Raw genomic sequence first — 23,046 nt, 5'->3', positions numbered from 1 at the left:
AGCTCAGGGGAATTTATTAAGAAGGAACGTGTTTGTAGGGTGTGGGTGGAGAATTTTGATGAGGTCAGGGAGAGGCGAGCACGATGAAGACTGAAAGCACTGAAGTATAAAATTCACTTAGTGCACAGGGACCAAGAAGGTGTGTCTCTCAAAAAAATTGCGTAGTGCTTGGAAGGGTAAGACAGAACTTGGCTTTTTGTAGAACGACTGAAAAGTGAGGTGGAACTGAGAAAAAGGGGATAAAATAGAAAAAAATAGAATATTCAGCACAAAGACTGCCTAAATTTCTCTGGAATTGGTGTAATGCATTGGTAGAATGTATAATCAAATGGAGAAGATTCATTAATATCCAAAAAGATCTTTATAATTGGACCACTTCTCTGAATATTGACTGAAAAACCATGACGTTCCACAACATAAGAAAACAAGTTTAAAATGAATATTTTCTCTCCCCTGTGACACCTGGATAACACTGTCAAATTCCTGCTGAGGTTACAATGCTAGAAGAATGTCACCAAAGAAATTTGCATTCTTTCTTAAGATAGCATCATACAACACCACTACAAAAGGATACTGTAAACTTTTTATTTATTTTCAGTGAACATTCATTTTGAATATAATTTTTGCAAACATTAGCAATGCGAATCAGGTGGATAAGAAAAGTAGGAGATCCACATCAGTGTGAAGATTGTGCAATTTTAAACCCTGCACAACATTTTATGAATACTAAGGTGCCTAATTGATTGGACTAGGAAATTGGCATTACATATAATTTCACCATGTAATTTTTCAACAGGTCACCCAGACCATCTAAAGTAGTTTTTTAAAGCAAAGTCACAATACCTTTTGAAAGATTTCACCAGAATAATATGGGCTCAGCTACTGCAGCAGCAATCACTTTCAGGGATGCTCAGCAATTTTAGTACATCTTCTTGAAGGTCTGATGGAAGAGTCGATGATGAAGGCAGTATTGTTGCCCATCACCCACAGGACCATGCTATTCAGCAATCATTGGCAGAATCAGTTGACTATTGCTCGGACCAATGTAGTGAGTTTCAAAGACCTCAAAACGCAATTAGTATAAGTACACCTTTCTTTCTCAATAACACTACTTTGACCCTACCCTTGCTGCTAATACTCCGAATTCCCTTCATCACATTCTTTGGCAAATATTCACAAAAGCACTCTGCAACATCACTTATTTCATTGCATGGCAGATAATTATTGTGTTCTCTCATATTCTTGAACCTGTAAATTTATCAATCCTTCCCCTCTCATTTCACATTCTGCTTCTTTGTCCTTTCAATAATCATAATCATTCTATCCTACGTTTTCTTCAAATTTCAGCATGTACACTATATGCATAGTCATCACTTATCTCCACTCATCATTTCAATGTCAGTCATTGTTCTTGCCTTTTTTTCTGCAGTATTTACTGCCAAGCAGAGGAATAACTAAAATTAGGGCTTCACCTAAATAAAACACAAAGCCATAGAAATTAAGTGTCACAGAAAAAAACCTTGAGCATTGGGAAAGTAAGCCTGGTATAGGTACCTACATCTTTCTTGCAGCTCTTTGTTCACATCAACAAATAATCGATAACATCTTTGGGGTTTCAACTCCCAATGTCATTACAAACTGAAATTGAATAAGTTTACTTTTCATAAGTAACTAAGGTAACTAGGGTAAATGATTGAAGAAGAGACTTCAAAAAGCATTTTCTTGCATGATAGGTTGGGTTGTTGGTAACAAAGTCTTGCCATCAACAGCAGAAACTCAAGAATTTATAGAACAAAAGCACTGGCATATTGCTAAATCAGAAGACAGAGTTAATATAAAGCATCACAAACTTGAATTTTTGAACACAATATTACAACAATGATTTTTCCCAAACATTTATGAGAATTAGAAAACCATATGCCTTAGCAAAAAATTTCTAAATACATTAAACATTGCAATTCTACCATAAATGAATTTTTACACTTAAATTTAACAATACCTTTCAGGTAACTGAAAGCTCAATTCATAGTTGGAAGAATCTGGAAGTTTCTTGCAAGTCAATGTTTGAGAGGATCGGTCTGGTGCAGTGGCAGGTGTAGCATGTATGTCCATATGTTCTGCAACTGACCCAGGTTTCAATGCATTGGTTGAATTTTCTCCAGTGGTAGCATTTTGTGGCACGGGTCGCACATCAGGTTGTTTTAGAGAAAATGATGTTGAATTGCTCTGAATAAGTAATGAAGGATAAAACAGAAAGAATTCCTTAACACTCCTAATTTGAAGTAAATTTATTACACTCCATTTTCTGATAAATAATTTTGTGCAAACTGTTGATTAAAAAAATGAATGCAAAATTTGGTTGGCTATATTAGAGCGTCGGATGAATATTCCTACCTTCTCTAGTGTTTTTCTTCGCGATTGCATATTTACAGTTTTCAAAGCAGCTTTTACATTTCTTTCCAGTCGTTTTATTCTAATCTGTGTGCAAAAATGAATTGTTATTAATTAGTTTTTATCTCAGCAATTTATATTTCTTAATATTTGTTTTAAAACACACACAATGGCATGAAGTCAAAATCCCAGAAGATAGAAATGTTTCTTTAAAAATAAGTAATAAAGGTAGAAATCTAACAAAAACAAAATGAAATTTCTCAGTGATCCAAGACTGAATTTGTATCTAAAATTTCCAGGTGCAGAAAATGATCTCCTTCTATTATAGTTTCAATTTAAGTTTGTCATATTTCTCATGTACCACTGAACAAACACTGCAACTGCTATGGCTACTACTAGCAACCAAATAGTAATTGTCCAATGTACAACTGAGCTATGAAGGGAAATTTTGTTCTTTTGCCGAGGTTGGATCGGAAAGCAAACAACTGCCTACTTTCGTTTTTTAAAATAGATTATTGGAAAGATTTATTGCACATCTTTCCTCTGAATTATTTTTCTAAAGCAATGTATCAACAATTTTTTCTGACTTTAATGTAGTACATTAAGAGCTAGTATTGATTCCCCCAATGGACTGTGTTCCCCAGAATTTCTCTCTCCAGCAATTTCTGAAGTTGAACCAATTAATAATCCTTTTTCTGCCTCAAGCCAAAGCAGACTGTTTGCAAACTTTGCAGCATATCTGACCTTGTGATTGGCTTCCAACCACATATTTGTGGCATCCTCAAGACTGAGTATTGCTATTTTCACAACACAGCCCACTGTGCTTCCACTTCAGCTAATCTGCTGCTGATCCCAACCCTTCAACTTGCCAAGGTGAATTCTTCCAATTCTCGCCTCTTGAGCATCTCCAATTTTGATTGCTGAATTAATTGCTTAATTGGTAACTGTGCTTTCAGCTGTCAATCTGCAAGTTCTGAAATTCCCTCCATAAATCTCCTCCCTTCTTCCTTGCGTAACTACTTTAATGCACTTTGTAAAACCCATCATGGCTAACATTTGTCATTTGATTCAATATCTGCTTACATGGCTCAGTGTCAAATTTTCTTAGTTAAAAATCTAGTGAGATATCTTGTTTTATTCTGATAGAAGATTCTAAATATATACAAAGTAGTTGTTTAAAACTTACCTGAATAGTTTTAGCCACCTCTTCATAATTTTGTCTACACTCAATATTTTCAACTCTCTTTGTTAACTCTTCAAGTTTGTTGTCCAAATCATCACTTCTAAGTTCAGTGGCAATCTTTTGGTGAATTAATTTCTGGATCTGACAAGATAAACTGGAATGAATCTGTGATTTGTAAGTCAAAGCAAAAGTTCAAAGCTTAACATTTTTTGTGCTTATATTAAGCACTGTTAATTATCCACTGTAGGCATGGTTTGTGTTGCTGTTTTAACAGTTCTATTCCCACTTCCAAACAAACCGGCATCATTTGAAGCCAGGGAAATTCTGTTGAGGCACTGCGTAAAATAGGAATATTATTAATTTCTCTCTCATCCATCCAAAATTGTCCATAGTTTCTGATTATGGAAACAACAGTAAGTATTTATGAAACCTAATTTGGCAGTGATCAATTTGGTCGGTATTTCAGACATTGTGGTGAGATTTTTGGTAGATAGCAAATGTGTCTCAGCAGAAATTTTCTTTTACTTTGATACGATTCCAGATGAGACAGCTAAATTTATGTTGCAATCTGTTTATAGAGAGCAATAAATTTTGGGCTTAAAGCAAACTTAGTAAGCCACAGGATTCCAAAATGTTAGACAAACAAAATTTACTATACAAACAGTTGGAAAAGTAAAACAAACAACCACACAATATACAACTAATATTGTAATATCTAGAATTAACCAAAAAGGTAAATTTGGGTTTACATACAATCTGTGATTAGACACCCACAGCAGTACTTCAAATCACAGATAAAGTTAACAGATTTCTCAGTAAATCGTACAAACTTTCGGAACAATAGGTCACCAAATCTTATTAAAAGATTTGATAGCCTTCATGAAGGATCTTCACTAGCTTCTGAAAGACCTAAGATTCTGAACTGACTCAAAAGTTGCTTTAACTTGTACAGTTTCAAAGACTGCTCATCTCCTTTCAGTTCAATCTCTTTTCCTGAGATGGAGTCCCTAGAATTCCAGAGACTGTTCACAATTAACTAGTTAGCAGCACAATTTTTGATTTTTAATCCAACAGTTCAGTTTCACGGAGCTTCTACAGCAGTTGAATTTTCCTGAGCTCCCAGACCCAGCCTTCTTAGTTTTCTCAGGTTATACAACAGCATCAGGTGCAGTCACAGTTCCTCAGCCATGCTGCTGCCAAGAACTGATCATCTCCCAACCACACAATCTTTTCTCACAAGATTATATCCCACTGACTTCACAAGGTTGCGCTCCAGCATCTATTCACTGGTACAATTTTAGCGTTTTAACTGCTGCAAGCCCACAAGCCTGTGGATCATCCTTTAACCCATATGTAGGTATATGGAGTCACGTTCTTGGAATCTCACTGACAAACTGACTTGAGCTGACTATTGCTTACTGAGCTTAAACTGATTTGAGGCACCCAAGTCTTGTCCTTGTTCCTAGGCAGGATTAAATGCTGTTACAAACTGCCACCTTACAAGGCAAAAAGGAGGGAGCAAATGGATTCTACTACAACGTGTTATTTCATTCCAAGGAGGTAGGGTAGGACGCAGTCAGGACTGTAATCCCAGAAAATAACTAAAGACAATGGAACAGTCTAGACAATCCAGTTAAAAGTTCTGCCATGGCTCTCTAGGACATCATACTAATTATCTGGTTACATAATAGCCCTCACCTCTCACACTTTATTCCCCACCTAGCTACTTCCATTGCCCATTTTAGTCCCTCTGCCCAGAATACTCCTCCCATTCAATGGTAGCCCCATACGCTCCATGTCAGCTGTCCCATACCCATTCTCCCTATATACACTGCATACAAGAACCAACAGTAACAATGACACATGAACTGCGTAGAAAATAACTTTTTGATAATTTGGGTTCTTATAATTCTAAAAAATATCAACAAACAGGCCATTGAAATATTTATAACAGAAGCTTTAATGAACGTGGCGTCTTCTAATTTTGTGCAAGTGAACAGACACATTGACAAAATCTCTCTTAAAAAAATTAAGCAAGTCAAAACTTCTCTGCAAATAAAATCTCTCAGCAATAATTGGTTTACAGAAGACTGCTTTTGTTCAAGTTTCATTAAGCAGCTTCAAGGGGTCTTTGGGTCTACCTGGATGCTACAGGTCAACCTTCAGAGGAGTTCTGCTTCCACAGTAGAGGCTTTATTATGAAGTCCAAAGGTAGGTGGTCATAAGTGTATATTGAAGTCCCCCATCCCCTACTTATTGTCTATTGCAAGTTGCAGCTGTTTTCAAGCTTGAAGACCTCTGATTTGCCTTCCAGCTTCAAGAGCCAAGGAAAGGGAGTTCATCCTCTAGCTACTAAATGATCTCTCATGGAAGAATCATAAGCGACTGCTGGGATCCCTATGCACACCAGCCTGCTGACCAACTCAGACTGATGGCAGGATTCAGGGGTTCATAGTAAAAAATCTTGTACTGTCTCTCTGACAGTAATCTGGTTTATTACCACAGAACAAGGAAGATAATCACAGCAGTATGATGCTACAGTAAAAGGAGTTAATAGAAATGGGACAATTTTACAACATCCCTTGTGAACTGTTTCATTGTGTTTTTTGGGATATCATGATCAATGAATTATTGCACACTTGCAAAATCATCTTAAAACTGCATCATTGAAGTAACATTAACCAGGGTCACAACACCATTCTAGATTAAAATTTAAAAATCTAGACTTTTCAACCACTGCAATCCAGTTTAAAAACTCTTAATGCAAAGCATTTTGATTTTTCTTCAGTTGAAGTTGAGACAATGAAGACATTACTTGCTAAAATGTAACAGACCCCTATACACCTAATGAATCAAATCATTGGCTTAAAGTATTCTTTAAAGCATACTTTGTAAAAATCAATTATTCATCCAATCATTTTTATTTCTCAGTATGTCCTTAAATGCAAACCAATTCTTATTATCCCATTTCGAAAGCAGATAAAAACAAGAGTCACCTCATACAAACACTTCTTCTTGGTAGTTTCTGCACTTTGACTTTTGGAATTCAATTTAAGACGGTTACTTCTGTCACCTTCTGAAGTCTTAACTCGCTTGTTGCTACTTCTTTCTTCACGGCTTGAATGGGTCCTTTTTCTTAAAACTTAAATTAGAATATTATACAAATTATAAAAATGTATAATCTATAGAAAATGTAATGTTTTCCTCATTAGAAGAGGAACTAATGTAAAACAATTAATTGACTTTTTTTATTTAGTTGGTTTTTCTTGGTCACCTATCTGGAGCATCCAGGCTGATAAATTATCAGAGATAATGGGAACTGCAGATGCTGGAGAATCCGAGATAACAAAGTGTGGAGCTGGATGAACACAGTAGGCCAAGCAGCATCTCAGGAGCACACCTTTTCTGATGAAGGGTCTAGGCCTGAAACGTCAGCTTTTGTGCTCCTAAGATGCTGCTTGGCCTGCTGTGTTCATCCAGCTCCACGCTTTGTTACGCTAAATTATTAGGATATTTTAAACATCACTTAAAAAGACATTTATTTGAAAAGTTATCATAATATACTTAAAGACAATTCAGAAATAACACCAATTTAAAGGGAAAACAAAAAACAGCTCCTTTAGGGAGAAGACTGGTTGCCAAATTAGGGCAGGACTTATACGTTTAATGGTAAGATCCTGGCGAGTGGTGCCAAACAAAGGAGCCTTGGAGTGCAGGTTCATAGTTCCTTGAATGTGGAGTTGCAGGTAGACAGGGTGGTGAAGAAGGCATATGGTATGCTCGTCCTTTATTGGTCAGTGCATTGAGTATAGGAGTTGGGATGTCATGTTGAGGCTTTACAGGACATTGGTTAGGCCACTTTTGGAACACTGCATTCAATTCTGGTCTCCTTCCGATAGAAAAGATGTTGTGAAGCTCAAAAGGGTTCAGGAAAAATTTACAAACATGTTGCCAGGGTTGGAGGATTTGAGCTAAAGAAAGAGGCTGAATAGGTTGGGGCTCTTTTCCCTGGATTGTCAGAGGCTGAGGGATGACTATTAGAAGTTTGTAAGGTCATGAGGGGCATAGATAGGAGAGAGGCATCCAAAACTAGAGGGCATAGGTTTAAGGTGAAAGGGGAAAGATTTAAATGGGACTTAAGGGGCAATGTTTTCTTGCAGAGCGGGGTGCATGAATGAAATGAGCTTCCAGAAGAGGTGGTGCAGGCTGGTACAATTACAAAATGTAAAAGGCATCTGGATAGGTATATGAATAGGAAGGGTTTATAAGGATATGGGCCAAATATTGGCAAATGGGACTTGATTAGCATATCTGCTTGGCATGGATGAGTTAGACTGAAGGGTCTGTTCCTGTGCTATATGTCTCTATGACTCTATCGCTTCAGGCTAATACCTCTCAAACATTTCAGCAACATGTGAAACTATTTCCTACTGTTCAGCAGTCACAATATGAGTAGCGTTTACCATTAACAAGATTCTAATACAAACTGAAAGACCAGCATTTTGACGATCAAACAAATGAGTAATGCGAAGTATGGATTTCAATGCCAGTGTGACATGTAGATTACATGTTTGAAATGCTGGTGGATCATAATCAGATCATATCCCTTTGGCATGGGGCTGACTGAGTCTCGTAAACCCACGCTTGCAAATTGCAAAATGGTGTCCAACATTAGAAAAATTTTCATAACAGGGCGCCATTTGGTCAACAAAAACAAAGTTGCTGGAAAAGCTCGGCAGGTCTAGCAGCATCTATGAAGGAAAAACAGAGTCAACGTTTTGGGTCCAATGAACCAGACCCAAAACGTTAACTCTGATTTTTTCTTTCAGAGATGCTGCCAAACCTGCTGAGCTTTTCCAGCAACTTTGTTTTTGTTCCTGGTTTACAGCATCCACAATTCTTTCTGTTTTTTTATGTGGTTAACAATCTTGTGTATGTAAATAAGTAAACTGATAACCAGTTTTGGATTGTCAGTCAGGTTTGTACCATGGTGAATTTGCACCTAATGAGAGTAACTTGTATGTATACAGACCTGTGTATTCAGACAGAAAAGCCACTTGCTGACCATTCAGCATTATCCTCTCAAAGCATATATGTTGTTTTCCTTTTACATGGGTAATTCTTGTGAATTGCCCTAATTAGTGCAAGATGTGCTTTGTCGGCAGCAATACTCAGGTTCTGTACCATCAAGAAGCTATTTCTGTCTTAACTAATCAAGTTCATAGAATAGAATCATAGAAACCCTATAATGTGGAAGCAGGCCATTCAGCCCATCGAGTCACACTACTGCTCCGAACCATGCAAATGCTCTCTGCCCTACCCTATCTCTGTAACTCCATATTTCCCTTGGCTAATCCACCTATCCTGAACATCCCTGGACTCTACGGTCAATTTAATGTGGCCAATCCACACAACCTGCACATCTTTGGACCTTGGGGGGAAACCAGAGCACCCAGTGGAAATCCACACAGACACCGGGAGAATGTGCAAACTCCACACAGATAGTTGCCCAAGCTAGAAACAAACCCAGGTGCCTGGCATTGTGAGATAGTAGTGCTAACTAAACTCAACCTGCTTGTGTACTAAACATGTTGTTATATCACTAGGAATGAAACTGGTCAAGTGGGTGAAGTGTAAGTGGGCATTTTGGCGATAGTGACGATAACTCTAAATTTCAAAGTCATCACGGAAAGTGATAATGATAGTGCAGGAGTTAAATGTTTAAATTGGGGGAAGGCTAATTTCAGTATCATTAGACAAGGTCTGGCAAACATAGACAGGGAGCAGGTCTGGCAAACATTGACAGGGAGCAGCTGCTTGAAGGTAAATTTACATTTAGAAAGTGGGATAGTGTGATATAGAGAGAATTCAGAGACATTGTTTTCCTTTAAGAGTGAAAGGCAAGAACAGAAGTCTAGAGAACCCTAGATGTCAAGGGACAATCGAGAGTTTGATGAAGAAAAAGAAGTAAGAATTTGTTAGGTACAGTGTATTAAAAACAGGGGGAGGCCCTTCATAAGTATATGAAAAAAAATCAGAAGGGCAAACAGGGGCCATGAAATACCTTTGGCACATAGGATTAAGGAAAACTCCAAGGCATTTTGTAAGCATATTAAGAGCTAGAGGATTAGCAGGGAAAGATTGTGCCTGTTAGAGAACAAACGGGGAATCTATGCATGGAGCTAGAGGACATGGGTAATATCTTAAATGAATATTTCTCATCTGTATTGACAAAGAAGAAGTACATTGCAGTTGGAGATTTCAGTTGGGGTAGTCAGCTTCTAGTGCATGTTAAGATTAATAAGGAGGCGGTATTAGATATTTTAGAGGACATAAAGGTGTATAAATCATGAGGGCCTGATAAGATGTATTCCAGCTGCTGTGGGAAGCAAGGAATGAGATTGCTGGGCCCTGGCAGAGATATGTAATACTTTGTTGGCCACAGATGAAGTACCAGATGACTGGAGGAAAGTTAATCTGTTCCTTCTTCAAGACGGGCAGTAGGAGACAAACTAATTAACCTGACATCAATGGTAAGGAATTTATTGGAAAAAAGCTCTGAAGGACAGAATTAATCAATACTTGGAAAGGCAGAAATTGATCAGGGATAGACAGCATGAATTTGTGAGAGGGAGATTCTGTCTGACTAACATAATTTAGTTTTTTGAAAAGTTGACTAAATATATTGATGAGAGTAGGGCAGTTGGTGTGGTTTACACAGACTTCAGTAAGGCAAATGGCAAGGTCCCACGTGGAAGGCTTGTCAAAAATTTAAGAGCCAAAGAGATCGAATGTAACTTGGCAAACTGGATCCAAATCTGCCTTGCAAATAGGAGGCAAAGGGTGAAGGTGGAGGGTTGATTTTGTGATTGGAAGCCTACGAACGGCAGTAAACTACAAGGGTCACTGCTGTAACCCTTCTTGTTTGTAACATACATTAATGACTTGGATTTGAATGTACTAGGTATAGTAAATTTGCTGCTGGCACGAAAATTGTTGGTGGTGTTGATAGTGAGGAGGATGGTCCCAGTCTGCAGTCTGATAGTGATCGGCTGCAAAAGTGGACAGAGCAACGGCAGATGGAATTTAAACTTGATAAGTCTGAGATGGTGCATTTTGGGAGGTCTGATAAGGGAAGGTTTTACCCAATGAATGCGTGGTCCCAAGGGAGTACTGAGGAACAAAGGGACCTTGGTGTACAAGTCCACTGATCCCCGAAGGTGTCAGCACAAGCAGACAGGGTGGTGAAGGCAGCAAACGGGATGCTTGCCTTCATTAGCTGTGGCATAGAATATTGGAGGAAGGAAATCTTATTATAACTTTATAAAGCATTAGTTAGGTCGCAGGTGGAATACCATCTGCAGTTCTAGTTGCCTCTCAATTGGAAGGATGTTGCATTGGAGATGGGGCAGCGGAGATTCACCAGGGTACTGTCTGGAATGGAGAAGTCTCAGTCATGAGAAGAGACCGGATAGGCTGGGTTTGTTTTCCCTGAAGCAGAGAACTCATTGAGGTATACAAATCATGAGAGCCACGGACAGAATTGATCAAGGACATGAGTTTAAAGGTGAGTAGTATGTGGTTTACAGAGGATCCGAGGAAACATTTTTTTACCCAGATGGTGGCAAAAATATGGAACACGCTGCTTGAGAGTGTGGTGGAGGCAGTTGCTCTGGTAACATTTAAGAAGCACCTGGTCAAGCACTTAAAATGCCATGGCACTATGGACCAAGTGCAGGAAATGGGATTAGTATAACTTTTTTTTGGTTGACACAGACATGGTGGGGCAAAGGACTTATTTCTGTGTTATGTGACTCTATGAGAACAATGGGGGTAAACAAAATATTGTTGGGGTGCCAGAAAATGGTAGTGGAGTTAAATAAATGTTTTACATCAGTCTTCAGGGTAGAGAACACTAATAGCATTCCACAAATACTCAATAATCAGCAGGATAAGGGGGTGGGAAGGAGAGTAAGAATCAACACACTATCACTGGAAGAAAAAGTAGCTACTGAAACTAATGGACCAAAGGCTGTAAAGTACCCTAGATTTGATGGGTTTTAATATAGGATTTTAAAGGAAGTTGCTAAAGAGATGCACTCGTAGCAATCTTTCACGAATACTTAGATTCTGGAAGAGTCCTGGATGAGCAGAAATCTACCAATGGATTCCCTTTAAATCAAAAAGGCAGTGAAACATAAAACATAATTACAGGGCAGTTAGCTTAACATCTGTCATTAGGAAAATGTAGAGTCCATTATAAATGATGTAATAGTAGGGTAGTTTGAAATACATAATTTAATCTGGCAGAGTCAACATGGCATCAGAAAGGGGAAATCATGCCTGACAATTTTATTAAAATTCTTCAAGGTGGTAGCAAGCAGAATAGATAAAGGGAAACCAGAAGATGTTATACACTTGGATTTCCAAAAGACTTTCAATAAGGTAGCTCTGTAGCCAAATACTATAATCAGAGATAATAGCACATTTTATGTATCTTGAAGGGCCAATCAGGGAGAAACCTTCGTGGAGGCCAATCTGGCGTTGTGTGTAAATGGATCTTGGAGAACAGTGAAAGGAAAACATCATACTGGCTGGGCAGCAGCAGAGAATGGAGGAACAACTGTAGCCCAGGGTGCCCGTATGGGAAAAATTCAGCTCAGTGATAGAACCTACAGCACTAATTAAGGGTTTTAAAAATAGCAGAAGACAAGAAAGTGAATATTTAAATAGACACACTAGAACAATTGGGAAATAGCCAGATAGATAAGGCTATGAAAGATATGACCAATCATACAGCAGCAAATGAGTGATTAGATTGGAAAAGGTGAGGAACACACAAAGACCTGGGGTACTATGTCCAACTGCCATGAGGAGGAACTGTAGTGTGGATCAAGAAGCTAAATATTTGGAAATTGGAAAAAGTGATTCCCATGATTCATCAGAAAAATAACACGACCAATGAATTTTACACTTACTAAACCTGGCTTACCAGCTAGGTTTATTAATCCAATATGTGGATGGGTAGCATTGCAAAGAATCATGTAAATATGCAACAGACCAACATTCTAAAGATATGCAATGTTATTGTCTCAGTGCTTGCAGATATCAGAATATCATACTGTGCTCAACAACTGTAAACCCACCAAACAGAATGATTAGGATAGGGAAGCCCAACCTACTGTTACCATGGTCACTCTTCAAGTAACATGATGTTTCAGGATTGACAGCCTGTAATGATCAAAGTGCCATACAGTGGGTCAAGCAACAGCTGAGAGGAATCACTAGAAGCTTTAAGTTTAGAATTGTACCAACAGAAAAGAAAAAAGCTAAAAAATTTGTCATACAAGGAGAAGTGTAATCATAGATATCAACAGATTCTTTACTACTGCCAAATTAGCTCTGATCTTATAGAATTTGTTTGCTTCCTGGATATTCACAGAAAAGGTTTTGGGGTGAAGAGACCAGAAATATACCTTATTGGCAATTGATGTATAAGAAGGATTTTAAAATAACTTGGGCTTTGCCAATGGTCAAAATAGGAAACTGAAAGGGTAAATATAGCAAGCTTCTGGAAAAGTTCAAGTACAAGTTGCTAGATCTAGTTAAGACCGTCAACATCTAGCTCGTGTCAAGAGATTTAAGGGATACTGTAAAAATATAACTACTACCATATATGGCGTAAGTAGTGCTGGAATGATGGAGGTTAAACAAAGTATAACGAGGCAGTGTGTGTAGAATCATGTAATTAGATAACTGTACAAGTCCTGGTATGCTGGAAATAGTACATCTGTAACCGATTAGTGGAAACGTGTCCACAGATGCTGCCAAACCTGCTGAGCTTTTCCAGCAAACTTTGTTTTTGTTGGCTGAAACTCTAAACCAGCATCAGGAATGCTTGATGATTGTGTGCTGATGTATAAAACTAAACATCTTTTCTGTCACCCACATAAACCAAATAAAAACATAAAGGTGAGAGAGTGAAAGGAGGGCTGTCAGGTGAAAGAAATGCACTGAAACCAAAAAGCAAGATGTCAAACATGGAAGTGAAAATTGTCAGCCAAATGTTTCCATTGCAATAATGTGGGACACCCTTATTCAGCATATTGGAAATTTCATGGGACACCAGTGGGCTTAATGGAGTTTATGATAATGATTCCAAAAAAGGAATACACAAGAAAAATACTTAGATAAAACTGTGTCTTTAACAACTGTGAGACTGATGGCAAACAATACTGAGTGCAGGAGGTGAACAAGGTAGATAGTGGTCAAAATTAGGAATATTAATTACCTTGATGATTAAATTGGTCATTTACATTTAAGGTGATGATTTGTGGAATTGTAGGATTTCATTTTTGGCACAATCTTCCACCAGGTTTGTGCTTCACTTGTCTTGCTTGGTTTTGTTGCATTAAATGAATGTATTTTTGTCATAAACTACATTTTAATTACAGAAATTGTAACCAATGACAAACGACTGTATCAAGTATACTGATTTGCTCTTTTCATTTTCCATTGTTTGGATTTAAGAACATGGTTTCTGATTGATTTATATAATTTTCAAACTTAAATGTAAAACTATCATATTATGGTCACACTTTCCCAAGATATTCATTTATAAAATTATTAATTAGCAATTATTTTTGCATAGCACTAGATTCAACACAGCCTATCCTTGATTTGGTTTTTTTGAGCATCATGTTGAGGAACTATCTTTCACACATTTCAAGAGTTTGTTTTCCTCAACATTAGTACTAATTAGGTTTAGAGATAACAAGGCGTAGAGCTGGATGAATAAAGCAGGCAAAGCAGCATCAGAGGAGCAGAAAAGCTGATGTTTCGGGCCTAGACCCTTCTTCAGAAATGGGGGAGAGGAAGGGGGTTCTGAAATAAATAGGGAGAGGGGGGAGGTGAATAGAAGATGGATAAAGGAGAAGATAGAGGGAGAGGAGACAGACAGGTCAAGGAGGCGGGGATGGAGCCAGCAAGGTGAGTGTAGGTAGAGAGTCAGGGAGAGGATAGGTAGACCAGGGAGGATGAACAAGTAAAAGGGGGCGGGATGAGGCTAGTAGGTAGGAGATGGGGATGGGGCTTGAGGTGGGAGGAGGGGATAGGTGGGAGGAAGGACAGGTTAGAGAGGTGGGGACAAGCTGGGCTGGCTTTGGGATGCGGTTGGGGAAGGGGAGATTTTGAAGCTTGTGAAGTCCACATTGACACCATTGGGCTGCAGGATTCCCAAGCGAAATATGAGGTGCTGTTCCTGCAAACTTCATGTAGCAACCACTGACGCCGACGTCACTCCACCCACTGATGTCGACATCACTCCGCCCACTGCCTCCACAGCCAACAGCTCAGAGGAGACAGTAGAACCCTCCCCTGCAGACTCTTCACCATCCCCCCCAGACCTCCCCCTTACTGAGGACAAACAGTCAGTCCTCACTAAAGTGTTCACCTTTGTCCCCCTCCATCCTAACATCAATGACTACCACTCATGCTTGGACATTGAACAGTTTTTCTGCCGCCTCTGCCTCCGCGCTTACTTCTTTAAATGTGAGCCTAATCCACTCTCTATTGACCCCTTCTCCCGCCCCCAACACAGCCCCTTCTCCTGGACAAACAAAACTTACTGCTCAACTTGAAAAGTCATTTTTACTTAATTGAAAAACCTAAACAACAACTAGGCTTGAGATGTTAACACTCAATGCCCATCACTTACCCCTCAGCTTCACACCATATTATTAGCATTCAGTTACAACTTCACTGGCACAAACTCTAAAATTTTAAACTTACTCACCAGAGCTTTTCTTGTCCATCAATATAAGTGCATTGCATTCAATCTGCTCTTGGTAATCAATCAGTAATTTAGACTCATCTATCTGGGATTGATCTTCTACATGAAGGTATTTTGAAACAGAAGGTTTTTGTCTTTCATTTAGTACACTTCCTTTAACCTTTTCAGTTACATTGTGAGAAATATGTAGGGCTGACAAATGCACATTACACATCAGGTTCTGATGAGCTTCACTGGACATCTTTTCTGAAATAGGACTAATAGAATGGTTTATTTTCTTTAGATTACTTGTCTTATCATGAACACCTGAAGAAACAAATTTAAGATCTTCAACACCAATAACGTGAAGTGCAGGCTCAATATTCCACTTCTTATCTATACTGATGGAAGTCACACAGTTCTTCTGGTCCAGGGGTGCAGGAATTTTCATTGAATGGGTTTTAGGAGTTCTGCTGAAGTCTTCTTTTATTGCAGATGTGGAGCAGGAAATGACGGTACCATTTGTAGCAGTTAAGTTTTGGTCAGTAGTTTCAGAGGATGATTTTGGAGGCTTTCTGAGTGAACCAATATTCTGATGTTCTTTTTGCTGAGGATATGGATGACCATTGGATTGTACATCTTCCAGACTTTTTAATCTGGCATTCTCCAGCTGGTTTTCTGTTACACAGATGTCAGATAAATGTTTGAATTTGGCCTTGACGACATCATTTTTGCAATGAAATGTTAAACTCTGGTTCAGTTCCGGTTTTGAAATATCATTTTTTGGACAGTTTGAAATAAAATGTTCATTGGATTTACTGACAACTTCTGCATCTGTGCCCTTCAAATGGCTTTTCAGATGATCACGCTCTCTTAAGGGCTGTTCGCTCCCATTCGGAGATCTGATTCTGATTAATGCTTCCCACTGCTTGCGGTCACTTGCTCGAAGTGTTTTCTTAGCTCTGAAAACCTTCCTTGGAGCGATATTTGCAATATCCATATCTGATTATCTAGAACATTTAAAAATATAGTGCAAATACTGAAGTTATTAATGAGGCCAAATACAAAATTTAGGATGTATAGCAGAATTGGGCCTATCATATAGATTTTCAGCATTTATCCAAGATATTTCTAAGAGCTTTTAGAACATAATGGTAGTGTCACTATCATTGAGCCAGAAAGCCCTGGTTCAAGTCCCAGCTCATTTAGACATGTATAATAACACATCTGAATAGATTCATTAAAGATATCTTGCAGGTGTTTTTAAATTGATCAGGTAACTAGGTTGACTATGCAATGAAATAGTTTTTAGACAATTCAATAAAATATCCATAGCATCTTTAATTAAACAATTTGATGTATTTTTAATTAATCCATGGGATGGGAAAATTATGGTAAAGCCAGCAATTATTTTGCTCACCCCCCACTCCCAACAATTGCCTTTGCGAAGATGACAGTGAGCCATTTTGTTGAACTGCTGCTACCCTTCTGGTGTAGCTACACCACTGTGCTGTTAGCAAGTGAATTAGACCATAAGACCATAAGACATAGGAGTGGAAGTAAGGCCATTCGGCACATCAAGTCCACTCCGCCATTTAAATCATGGCTGATGGGCATTTCAACACCACTTCCCTGCACTCTCCCCATAGCCCTTGATTCCTTTTGAGATCAAGAATTTGTCGATCTCTGCCTTGAAGGCATCCAACGTCCCGGCCTCCACTGCACTCTGCGGCAATGAATTCCACAAGCCCACCACTCTCTGGCTGAAGAAATATCGTCTCATTTCAGTTTTAAATTTACCCCCTCTAATTTTAAGGCTGTGCCCATGGGTCCTAGTCTCCCCGACTAATGGAAACAACTTCCCAGCGTCCACCCCTTCTAAACCATACATTATCTTGTAAGTTTCTATTACATCTTCCCTCAACCTTCTAAACTCTAATGAGTACCATCCCAGGATCCTTAGCCGTTCATCATACACTAAACCTACCATTCCAGGGATCATCCGTGTGAATCTCCACTGGACACGCTCCAGGGCTAGTATGTCCTTCCTGAGGTGTGGGGCCCAAAATTGGACACAGTATTCTAAACGGGGCCTAACTAGAGCCTTATAAAGCCTCAGAAGCACATCGCTGCTTTTATATTCCAACCCGCTTGAGTTAAACGACAACATTACATTCGCTTTCTTAATTACGAACTCTACCTGCAAGTTAACCTTTAGAGAATCCTGGACCAACACTCCCAGATCCCTTTGCACTTCTGATTTGCGAATTTTCTCACCGTTTAGAAAATAGTCCATGCCTGTATTCTTTTTTCCCCCAAGTGCAAATCCTCACATCTACTCACTCTGAATTTCATCAGCCATTTCCTGGACCACTCTCCTAAACTGTCTAAACCTTTCTGCTGCTTCCCCACCTCCTCAGTACTACCTGCCTGTCCACCTATCTTCATATCATATCTTCATATCATCAGCAAACTTCGCCAGGATGCTCCCAGTCCCTTCATCCAGATCATTAACATATAAGGTGAACAGCTGTGGCCCCAACACTGAACCCTGCGGGACACCACTCATCACTGGTTGCCATTCCGAAAAAGAGCCTTTTATCCCAACTCTCTGCCTTCTGTCAGACAGCCAATCCTCAATCCAAGCCAGTAGCTCACCTCGAACACCATGGGCCCTCACCTTGCTCAGCAGCCTCCTGTGAGGCACTGTATCAAAGGCCTTTTGGAAGTCTAGATAGATAACATCCACTGGGTTTCCCTGGTCTAACATACTTGTTACCTCTTCAAAGAATTCTAACAGGTTTGTCAGGCACGACCTCCCCTTGCTAAAACCATGCTGACTTGTTTTAATCTGACCCTGCACTTCCAGGAATTTAGAAATCTCATCCTTGACAATAGATTCTAGAATTTTACCAACTACTCAGGTTAGGCTAATCGGTCTATAATTTTCCATCTTTTGCCTTGATCCTTTCTTAAACAAGCGAGTTACAACAGCAATTTTCCAATCATCTGGGACTTCCCCTGACTCCAGTGACTTTTGAAAGATCACGACCAAGGCCTCCGCTATTTCCTCAGCCACCTCCCTCAGAACTCTAGGATGTAGCCCATCAGGGCCAGGAGATTTATCAATTTTTAGACCCTTTAGCTTTTCTAGCACTTTCTCTTTTGTAATGGTGCACCTTCTCAGCCCATTGACTCCATCTATAGCAAATGCAGATTTATATGACAGAAATTTGAACAATTGTGCTGTTAGGGAGAGAGCTCTCGGATATTAACACAGCAATACTAAAGTAACAGCAACATCTCCAGGTCTGGATGAAATCAGACTTGAGGCGATCTAGCAGGTTGTGTTCTCATGCACTTGCTGCATTTCCCTTTGGAAGGAAACGATTTCTGAATTGTTACTACCTTGTGCCATTGACTACACGTCTCACAAATTTTAATGATACTCCAAATGCAAAAAAAATGTGGAAAATCAACATCTACAGTAGCACAATTGAAACAGTTGAAACAAACAGGGAGTTGAATCAGAAAAGTGCTGATTAAGTAATGTCAGACCTGAGTGAAATGAAGAATGTGAAGGTTAATATTATGAAAGAAGACTTGGGAGTTTAAACAGACGTCAGATGAGCCAAATTGGTAGCTGGCTTATTCTTGACTTCAGACAATATAATGAAATATGCCAGCATTCTAAAAATAGTAGGAACTGCAGATGCTGGAGAATTTGACATAACAAGGTATAGAGCTGGATGAACACTGCAGGCCAAGCAGCATCAGAGGAGCAGAAGGGTCTTTTTCTTTTTCTGAAGAAGGACCTAAATCCGAAACATCAACTTTCCTGCTCCTCTGATGCTGAGTGGCCTGCTGTGTTCATCCAGCTTCACATCTTGTTATCTCTGTACATTCAACACATGTTTTTGCATTTTTGCTATTAATTAAGTGCTTGAGAAAATGTTAATTGATTTTTCCTAACAGTCAATTAGTAGACTATTAAATGTGTTTCCTTGGATTATGTCAACTGACATTATTCTTGAGGGACAGGGAAGCAACAATATCTGACTGGATTTGAAATTTATTAAGTTATTGTGTTTTTGTAGGATTTATTCAAGATAAATTGTAAATTTATAATTTCAAAGTATTTGTGTTGACAATTTTGTACTGTAAACTGGAGTGGATTTCTATTTACTGTCTGGTGAGCCATGAATGAAGCATAAATAAAATCTGAGGTCACTGTATTCCAGTTTGTGTTATGTCCCTATTCCGTCCCTTGGAAGAAGGCATTACAACATTCCATTAGATCTAACTGCCAAAAAAGCAAAGAAGCAAAAGTAAAAGGCGGAAGTCATTGCAATGACACACAGATTTAGAGCAGTTACCTACAGTAAGAGACCTTGAGGCAGATTTTCTGGTGAGTGACATTTTTTTTAAAGCATCTGCATTTTGAAGAGGAGATTTTACTTGGCCTTCCTTAGAAATATGCTCTTTTGTGGTGTAGAACTGTTACAGGAAGGTAAACTACTTTCCCTTTGCACAACAGTCAGCAGCCGTAATCTCAAATTTAAAGGTCCGGACAGCCACTTCGAAAGCAGCTGTCAATGGACAAATATTTAAAGGTTAATGAGAGGTTAGGGTGCTGGGAAGGATGAACGCCAAATTGGGTAGGGAGTCAGGTAAATGGGGTGCCAGTTGGTGTGGGGGTATTGTGCAAGGTGGTAGATTAGCGTTTAGGGTAGGTTGAGGTGGCATGGAGAAATTGGGTATAGCAGCAGGGATGGGTCGGTTTGAGTCCAGTTCAGTAGGCAGAGAGGAATTTGAGATAACAAGGTGTAGAGCTGGATGAACACTGCAGGCAAAGCAGCATCAGAGGAGCAGGATGGCTGATGTTTCGGGCCGAGACCCTTCCTCAGAAATCGGGGAGGGGAAGGGTGTTCTGAAATAAATAGGGATAGAGGGGGAGGCCGATAGAAGATGGATAGAGGAGAAGATAGGTGGAGAGGAGACAGGACGGTCAAGGAGGCGGGGATGAAGCCAGTAAAGGTGAGTGTAAGTGGTGAGGTAGGGAGGAGATAGGTGACTCCAGGGAGGACAGACAGGTCAAGGGGGTGGGATGAGGTTAGTAGGTAGGAGACGGGGTTGGGGCTTGTGGGAGGAAGGGCAGGTTAAGAAGGCGGGGACGAGCTAGACTAGTTTTGGGATGTGGTGGGGGGAGGGGAGATTTTGAAGCTTGTGAAGTCCACATTGCTACCATTGTGCTGCAGGGTTCCCAAGCGGGATATGAGTTGCTGTTCCTGCAACCTTCGAGTAGCATCGTTGTGGCACTTCAGGAGGCCCAGGATGGATGTCGTCTGTGGCATGGGAGGGGAGGTGAACTGCTTCACGACTGGGAGGTGGAGTTGTTTAGTGCGAACCGAGCCTAGGTGCTCTGCAAAGTGGTCTCCAAGCCTCCACTTGGTTTCCCCGATGTAGAGGAGGCCACAACGGGAACAGCGGATGCAGTATATCACATTAGCAGATGTACAGGTGGACATCTGCTTGATGTGGAAAGTCTTCGTGGACCCTGGGATGAGGGTGAGGGGGGGGAGGTGTAGGGGCAGGCATAGTACTTCCTGTGTTTGCAGGGAAAAGTGCCGGGTGAGGTGGGGCTGGAGGGGAGGGTAGGGAGAGTGGGGTTCAAGTCCGATCATGGTGGTATGTTAGGTGCAAAGGTGGGGCTGGATCCAGTGCTGGATTATGTTCGACAGCAGTGCAGATTGTCAGCAGTTGGGGGTTTTGGGTGGAGTATGATAGGTAGGGATGGCTGTCTGGTCGCTGGAACAGTAATAAGTCACATGTGGAGGAATACAATAAACAATTGGGGATCCTGTTCAGACAGCAGTTCTAGCAGTAAGCCTCGCAAAAGTGCGAATTTGCAAGGGCAATGGTAAATCACATTTGTTGTTAGTGAAGGGCAGGTGGTGTCGCAAACAACAGCTGTGAGAACCTTGATAACTTTTCCGTCTCACAGACAAAACGGGCCTTGAAGTTTCTGGGGACATGAGAGTTTCACTGGAAGCTCGTACCAAATTTTAGTATGGTAGCTGTATTCCTTACAGATCTGTTGCAAAAGCAGGTAAAGATAACATGGTGCACAGGATACCAGGCAGCCTTTGAAAACATAAAAGCTATAATTGCTAAATGAGTCCACATTTAAAGCTCCAGGCTTTACTAAACTTTTAGGTTGGCAGTGGGTGACAGTGATGTAGGTATTGCAGCAATTCTAACACAAGATGACTTCAGAGGGATCAAGAAGCCAGTGGGCTACTTTTCGAAAAGCTAGATCAACATCAAAAGCAAATACTCCACCATTGAGAAGGAAATACTGATATTACGATATTAGAGGCCCTTCAGCACTCTGAGGTGTATAAGCATCATGGAGGTCGACAGCCCTCTGCGTTTATGGACCACAATCGTTAATTTTTAATGGGAGTCTTAAACATAAAACACCACTGTTGTTCTGGTGGAGTTTGTCACTTCAACATTTTAATGCTAAGTCAGTCAAGAGTATGGATAATGAAATGGCATATACTTTGTCAACGGTGTAAAGAAGTCTTACTTGTTAACGTAAATATATAGTAATTAAGAGTGAATTCTGTTGTTGTTCAATATAGGGGTTCCCGATTGTAAAGATTTCATGGGTGGGCTAAGAAGTTGAATTTGTTACAAGTGTTTCATCCTAACATTTACTAATCTGTAATGAAATGCCCTGGAATGAGTTTTATTCCTTTTGGTGGAGAGGTAGGGTTATAACATTACCTATTGTTTCTAACTTTTCTTTTTATACCCAACTCCGATGTTAATTTTTAAAAACTAAGAGAAAAGACTGGTATTATCTATAAGGTTCATCATTCAGTCTATTGCTCATCCCTCACTAGGGGAACTGACTTTGGGGATTGCAGGAATCAGCATGTATTGGCCACAGATCAGTCACTCATGTACTGCAGAAAGCCAACCAAAGCTAAGGCAGAGTTTAAAGCTATGAGCTTGCAACAAGCTTGAAAATGAACAGTAAGAAAAGTTACAATCTGGACAGAAAAGTGAGGGGTTTGAGTTGTAAAGGCAAACCCTGCAGCACTGTGTGGTTGGTCAACAGCTAGAGTGAAATCCAAGAAATTTGCTGTCAGAGAGGATGCACTGAGAGTGTCTGCTTGGTAAGGAACCATTGCTTGAAGCAAAGAATGGATAACTGTGAGTTGAACAGTAAAGGTTGAACTGGAAGACCGTTTTTGGCAAGGAGCTGATCATGAGCGTGCATTGGTAGGATACCACGTGGAGACTGTCCAGAAGAAAGAATCAACCCACCCCTGTTACTTTTTCAAAGGCTTAAGGTCTTTCATCAACAAACTATTGTAGAGCTACTCAGAGGGGTTTAACATATTGAGAGGTTGGAACTGCTAGCTCAAGATTCAAATGCTAAGAATCCAGCCACATGGCTTGTCACCTTTCTATGTTTAAACTAAAATTTAACCTCAATTACTAACCCTTTGTCTTATCTGTCAGGTTTAAGTGTTGGTATGGGGGAATAGGGGGATTTTGAGATAACAGTTAGTTAGTGGCTTTAAGAATGTGTACCATTGCCATTTCTAGACTTTTGTAAAGCAGATTTTGTCAGTAATAAATAGCTATTCCTCTTTTACATAAAACAAAGGGAGTCAGAAATCTGTGT

At 39.8% G+C, this 23,046-nt stretch overlaps 1 protein-coding gene across 4 annotated transcripts in view; it reads right to left on the bottom strand.

Moving 5' to 3' along the window:
* The window catches only part of LOC125462501 (activating transcription factor 7-interacting protein 1-like), a 90,164-nt gene that overhangs the window by 46,715 nt on the left and 20,403 nt on the right, over nucleotides 1–23,046 (bottom strand). For all 4 annotated transcript variants that reach the window (XM_048552606.1, XM_048552603.1, XM_048552604.1 and 1 more), the window contains 5 exons: nucleotides 15,369–16,354; nucleotides 6,571–6,716; nucleotides 3,578–3,715; nucleotides 2,395–2,478; nucleotides 2,000–2,226 (listed from right to left, as the gene is read on the bottom strand). In XM_048552606.1, the coding sequence (XP_048408563.1) occupies nucleotides 2,000–2,226; nucleotides 2,395–2,478; nucleotides 3,578–3,715; nucleotides 6,571–6,716; nucleotides 15,369–16,344 (1,571 nt within the window). In that variant the 5' untranslated portion in view covers nucleotides 16,345–16,354. The remainder of the gene's footprint in view (nucleotides 1–1,999; nucleotides 2,227–2,394; nucleotides 2,479–3,577; nucleotides 3,716–6,570; nucleotides 6,717–15,368; nucleotides 16,355–23,046) is intronic.

Source organism: Stegostoma tigrinum, chromosome 23 (genome assembly GCF_030684315.1).
Source record: "Stegostoma tigrinum isolate sSteTig4 chromosome 23, sSteTig4.hap1, whole genome shotgun sequence".
NCBI lineage: Eukaryota > Metazoa > Chordata > Chondrichthyes > Orectolobiformes > Stegostomatidae > Stegostoma > Stegostoma tigrinum.
The sequence above is the reverse complement of the archived record's forward strand: the minus strand, read 5'-3'. Positions and strand labels throughout refer to the sequence as shown.